This window comes from Octopus sinensis, unplaced genomic scaffold, assembly GCF_006345805.1.
Source record: "Octopus sinensis unplaced genomic scaffold, ASM634580v1 Contig13674, whole genome shotgun sequence".
NCBI lineage: Eukaryota > Metazoa > Mollusca > Cephalopoda > Octopoda > Octopodidae > Octopus > Octopus sinensis.
In genome coordinates, this window is record NW_021833026.1 from 885,747 (window position 1) to 891,746 (window position 6,000).

The 6,000-nt window shown below is 45.4% G+C and overlaps 1 protein-coding gene and 1 long non-coding RNA gene across 2 annotated transcripts; one reads left to right on the plus strand and one right to left on the minus strand.

The window, feature by feature from the left end:
• Window positions 1-3,833: 3,833 nt before the first annotated feature.
• Window positions 3,834-4,637, plus strand: LOC115229836 (ELAV-like protein 2). Its single transcript, XM_029800120.1, has one exon. It carries the CDS (start codon window positions 3,834-3,836, stop codon window positions 4,635-4,637), a length of 804 nt encoding a protein of 267 aa, XP_029655980.1.
• A 344-nt stretch (window positions 4,638-4,981) lies between these two features.
• Window positions 4,982-5,317, minus strand: LOC115229767. The gene is made up of 3 exons (XR_003883362.2): window positions 5,266-5,317; window positions 5,208-5,235; window positions 4,982-5,176 (listed from the first exon to the last, which is right to left on the minus strand). It is a non-coding gene; the product is annotated as an uncharacterized LOC115229767 (long non-coding RNA).
• Between the last annotated feature and the right edge of the window lie 683 nt (window positions 5,318-6,000).

Genomic DNA, 6,000 nt, shown 5'->3' on the forward strand with positions numbered 1-6,000 from the left:
CATAACTCTGTCATATATATAGCCGTAGTGTCGTCCACTCCACCACAGAGTAGTTTTATTATTATTAATGTTCATTTAGTAGTGATGACTGTTATTCGAATATGTTTAGGTCATGGAAGATGACGGAATCAATTCCCGTTATTCCTTTGACGACTCCTTCTACTTCCCCATCACACAGGAGACCGAGGACTACCCCCTTTGGCCACACGACAGTCACTTTCTGCAGTACCCACAACTCCCCGAATGGCCCTATTTCCTCGACTCGAGTGACACCTTCTGCAAACAGGAGGACGTGCCCGAACACACAGACAGGGACTACCGGGAGAAGAGGATGAAGAACAACGAAGTACTCCCCCCTGCCCAACCAGGCTGCCAGGAAGTCCCGGGAGAAGAGGCGGTATAAGGACAACCTCATGTCCTTCAACCACTCTGTGTTGAGTGAGCAGTTGGGGCAGTTGACGTCTTTGTGGGACACCATGCAGAACCACCACTACTTGCTGGCCAACCAGACCGTCGTCTCGGATGTGCTGTTCAAGAACCAGGACATGGGGCCGCACGAGTGCAGAGTGCTCCTCGACAGAGAGAAGGACAAGGTGTGTGCTCATTCACATTCCAGTTGGACTACTCCATCCAAACCAATAAAATGCGCATGGCCGACGACACTTTCTACAGCCAACCAGACATGCCAAAGCCTGATTTGACTGACCTTTATTTTGATAATATATTTTTCTAAGACATTTTCATAGTTCTCTGTGGACTGAAATGGTTTGCAATGACTGAAACGGCTGTTTTTGTATGGGTGAGGAAATGACATGGTCTGATTCCATGACCGCACTGAGGAATTGCAGGTTCCGGATGCGAAGGTGATCTTCCACAGGGAGAATGGTGGTTTCCAGTGGAGATGGTCGGAAGGAGTGAATAACATGCATCCGGCAATTGATCGGAAAGCACCATTTTGGATCCTTTGGAGTTTTTGAATGTTGCTGGATGAAAGAGAGGAGCCCCAAGTGAGGCTAGCGTAGTTAAGGGAGGTCCTGACATATTGTTTGTAGATTATTCTTAGCGTTTCTTTGTCTTGACCGAAGGAGGATCCGGCCACTGCACGGAAGGCATTCCTCTTTTTGTTTACTTTTTTGATTATGTGGTCAACATGAGGGGAGAAGGTAAGAGGTTGGTCGTAGATCAGTTTTTGAGATGGGGAGGCGTTCTCCAAAGATTTTCAACTCTGGATGCTGGTCTAGCTGGCGACGGTCACTGGTGAAGAACGTAACACTGGACTTGGAAGGAGAGGGTGGTTGGTTACAAGCCAAGACTTCAATAAATCCAGATGAGTTTGTAGGCCTGTGGAAGCAGTTGAAATGTTCTTGTTTCTAGCCGCCAAGATCAAATCAGCAGCATAAGACAGGATCAAAGTGTCTTCCAGCTTAGGCAAACTGCTCAGGTGGAGGTTAAACGAGACCGGGGAGAGAGCCGATCCTTGCGGGACTCCATTCGGTAAGTATCGACATGAACAAAGTGCGACCCAGTCTGCCGGATATGAACGACTTGAGCCATTTTTGAATCATTGGGGGAATGTTCGTCGCTGTAATATTGTTTGAAAGAACATGACGGGAAGTCTTGTCGAAGGCTTCTGCAATGTCGATCGTGGCCAGAATTGTGCGAAGTGGAGGTTTGTTGTCATTAAAACCATCCGCAATAAAGTCCGTTAGTTTTGTTAGGTGCGTAGAGGTGGAGTGAGATGGGCGAAACCAGGTTGGTGTGCGGATATATGTGATCCAAAATGAATCTCCCAAACTTTCGAAGCGACACAAAGCAGAGAGATGGGTCGGAAAGAACCTGGATCCCGAGGATTCTTGTTCGAGGGATATATGTGTCAGCGAAGCTACAAGAAGATTACAGAAAAATATAAATAACCTGTGTATATGGCTCAATGCCAATCTGTTGAAAGCAAGCCCGGAAAAGTCTGAGCTAACCTTTTTCACAACTAACAAAAGACTGAGGAATTAGTCGATAAATGTGACCATGGAAGGGAAATCAATTCCTCCAAATAAAACTCTAAAGATACTGGGATCACCTTTGACACCTTTCTAACCTTTACTCCCCATACCGAAAACGTGTTGACGAAATTAAACCTTTTAAAGCATTTCTTGGAAACTTGGAAGACGCCAAAGGAACTTACGGATTAGAGTCTCTATACACCCAATACATTAAACCGACAATTGGTTACGGATGTACAGTATGGGGAAGCAATCTAGCATATTCAAATGTCGAAAAAATCGACAATATTCAAATGGAGATTGTAAACCTCCTAGCGAATGTCACAGGGAACAAAATTCAACCAAATGGACTAGAAGAAATCGTGAAAGAAAACGGTGGAGACCTCAGGAAAAAAGTTCGGGATCCCCGCCCTCTTAGACAATGCGCTGTAGAACACACAGAAAAGATGCGAAGGTTTTTAAAAGAGGCTGGGATCACCTGAAATAGTTAATTATGGTTATGACGTTGTTTTTGTTCCTAATAAATAAATTACGTGTTATAAATTGTTGTTTTTGGTTGCGTCTTGTTGTCCAACATGCGAACAGTCGTTAAAAAGATTAAGATAAATAAAGTATCAATCAACTACCAGGAGAACGGGACTGTTACTCTCTCCAATGTGTACTCGACTCGTCCTCTAAAATCAATTTATATAAATGGTTCCCCAATTGTGCACAAATGGTAGATAAACCACTCGAAATCACACAAATGAAATCAGTATGACCACCCAATATCCCCCTAGTCCACTCCACTCAAGACATCAGTTGTCGTCCAAGTGGGAGATGCGTCCATCAGAGAACAACCAACGTCGACCAAGGAGACTGGTCCTCCCACAAAGAAGACCCACGCGAAATCCTCAGAGAAGCGAAAAAGACCAGGAAAAGAAGGACTGCAATCAACAGTGCTGGATCGGACTGTCCCCTCAAAGAAAGCGAAACCGACGACGAACACGACGGTGGTAATCCGTCCAGCGAGTATTGTGTGTGGTGAACGGACAGACCCTCCGAATGTAATCCCAACTCATACGTGGGTGGGCGTGCACAAGGGAGCCCCCTTCCGATGTGTCCTCGCAGTACTCATTCCTGGTTGTATTGCAGTCCGGTCGGGAGGTTGCCCGGGATGTCTGGTTCAGTCGAGTTCGGTCAGCGGGGGACAGTCCCGTCGAATTGGCCTCGAATGACACTTTCAGTTGTGGGGAGGGGGAGGTTGTGCATGTCGTGGGGTTCTGGCTGGACGAGTATGGCCGGTGGATGGTGACCGTCCTCAAGTATAAGGACTGTCGAGAAGGGTGGCTGCTGGCCACAGGAGAGGACATGGACATTAGTCTGGACAAATTCGGGAAGAAATGTGTGGTGCTCAATCAGAGGGAGTATGCCCGGTTGTGCCAGTCTGTTTATTGGCAGGCTGAGGGGCGGAGTGGTGAGGAAGGAAGTGGGGATTGACAGACAGGACTATGTCAGGTCCAGTTCTATTCTGAGTGGGCCAGTCAGGTCGAAGGAGAGTTATATATCGGAGGACTGTAATACTTTTTATTGTGCAGGTTTTGAGTTGTAATCAGTTGTTTAAATAAATTGAATTAATTATATAATTGACATGAGTTTTGTTGGTTGTTGTTATCCAGCCCTACAATGTAGAAACAAATGCGAGAAACGGGTACATGAATCCCCCTCTCCCCCCTCAGCAGTCCATTGGGCATTTCCCCCACACACTCGTAGTGGACAAGTGCGAACTGATTGTCAGCAACCTGGCCCCCTCAATCACCCCCGAATCGTTATTCTCCCTTTTCACGACAGTCCCCAATGTACGGCCTCCCCCTCACTCAGGTCACCAACTGTCGACTGATGATGGACCAGTCGTGTGGCACCTCCCTCTGCTACGGATTCATTTCCTACGGCACACAGGAACAGTCCCAGAAGGCCATCGACACACTCGACGGGCATGTCGTCGACCAAAAGGCCATCCACGTCAGCTTCTCTCGCTGTCAGACGGGCAAGACTGAACTGCGGAATTTGTACGTGCAGAACCTGCCGCCCTCGTTCATGGAAAACAATTTGAAGATGCTTTTCGAGACATTCGGGCCTGTGCAGTCCCTCAAACTGTTGGTGGACGCCCACGGCATGTCCAAGTGCAGTGGAATGGTCATGTTCTACCACCCTGTGTGTGCAGAGTCGGCCATTGCCGTGCTCAACTGCAAACAAGTACTCCCAGGCACTGACAAACACATAATTGTGCGATATGCCCGACAGTCCTCCGTCAAAGTGACCACTGGCTTCCTCCCCTACTCCCACTATGACTACTTTCGGTATAGTCCTGTTGCCCGGAATGTGCCCCCTGTGCAACACCACTGTGTCTATGTGTCCAACCTAATCCCAGGATCTACTAATCTCCACTTGTACCAACTCTTTTCTCGGTTCGGGGCCATTGCCTCGGTCAATTCCCTCCCAGGCAACACCACCTGGGCGAGTAGTATTGGTTTTGTCAACTTTGTGAAATACGAGGAGGCCTGTGCTGCCGTGGCCGCCCTGAACATGTCCAAGATGGGTGCCTCAGAGGGTAAGACATTGAATGTGTCCTTCAAAAGTGATTTCCGTCGTAATAAATAGCACATATATTACCTTTTACATTGATCGTTATGCTTATTACTATTGCCATATTTATTATTATTCACATAGGACTGCCGAGGACACGGAGGATGTACTTACCTTCCATTTGATGGGTGCCTCAGAGGGTAAGACATTGAATGTGTCCTGCAAAAGTGATTTCCGTCGTAATAAATAGCACATACTTTATGCTCATTACTATATTTAATATTATTCACACCACTATAGGACTGTCGGAGGATGGTGACTTATTGGACAGTCCTCTCAGTTTAGTGTGAGGGCAAACATAGCATATTGATTATCGACTAACAGCTCGGTCAAACAAGAAGAGAGAGACATAATTATTAATTGGGTTAGTGTCCGGTTATTTGTTATCTACAGAGCCAGTCCGTCCTCCGAGGGACCGTCCCTCCGCTAAAATAACATCAGTTACGATACAGATGAGGATTTGCCGGATGTCCGAGAGATTGTTCGGAACAGTGCGAAAATGCAGAATATGATAATTAGTACTGTGATTCCTGTTGTCAGTACATTTTTGTCAACTACACATATCAAATGTCGACAAATAATTACCATCCTGAGCTCCCTCTTGAGACCTCAACTAAAGAATTTAAGGAATTCAAGGATTCACAGTTCGGACGAGTCGAGACATGAGTGATTCGTAACAGCACACATTATCCATATTTAGACGCAACGTATTACTTTATTCAAGTCTATTTCATACATTTATTAGGGTTTACCTCGATAAAATTACAAAATGTTTATTGAACTAAAATAAGATACAACTAATTGTAATTTTTAAACTCATTATACCTGCAACAGTAGACACTTAACTATGGACACGACCAAAGCTCCTTGGCGTTTATTTGGGCACATGTGCTAACTGGGCATTGGAATTAAATCACAAAGACGACAAAGGACATCCACGAACAATTTACTGTTATCTCAAAATATTTTCAACGCAGTAAAAGACAGCAGGGGTATAGCACACAGCTGCGGATAAATGTGATCCATGTGTTGCCTATGTGGGAACTTTATGATAGTTCAATAATGAACTCCTAATTTCGACTGATTAGAACACCGGCTATACTGATTGTTATTTGTGGAGAACATATATTCCCTGCGGACTATTCGTATCTGCATTGATTATTGGATTGACAGAGTCATCGCCGTCGAGTGTATAAAGTAATATTTATAAATATAATTTATTAGTTGTTATACTTGAAATAATCGAAAGCGGTATTGATTCTTCGCAATAGTAATTTCCATGACTGCTTGGGACTACACTTTTTGGGTAATTCCTCTGCCTCCTCCCTCAGAACAACTTTGGGGACTTGACTGACTTTGACGCGAAGGGCATCGACTT

Bases quoted from the DNA above. Each gene is read 5' to 3' on its own strand.
- LOC115229836 (XM_029800120.1), top strand. From the start codon at position 3,834: ATGTACGGCCTCCCCCTCACTCAGGTCACCAACTGTCGACTGATGATG.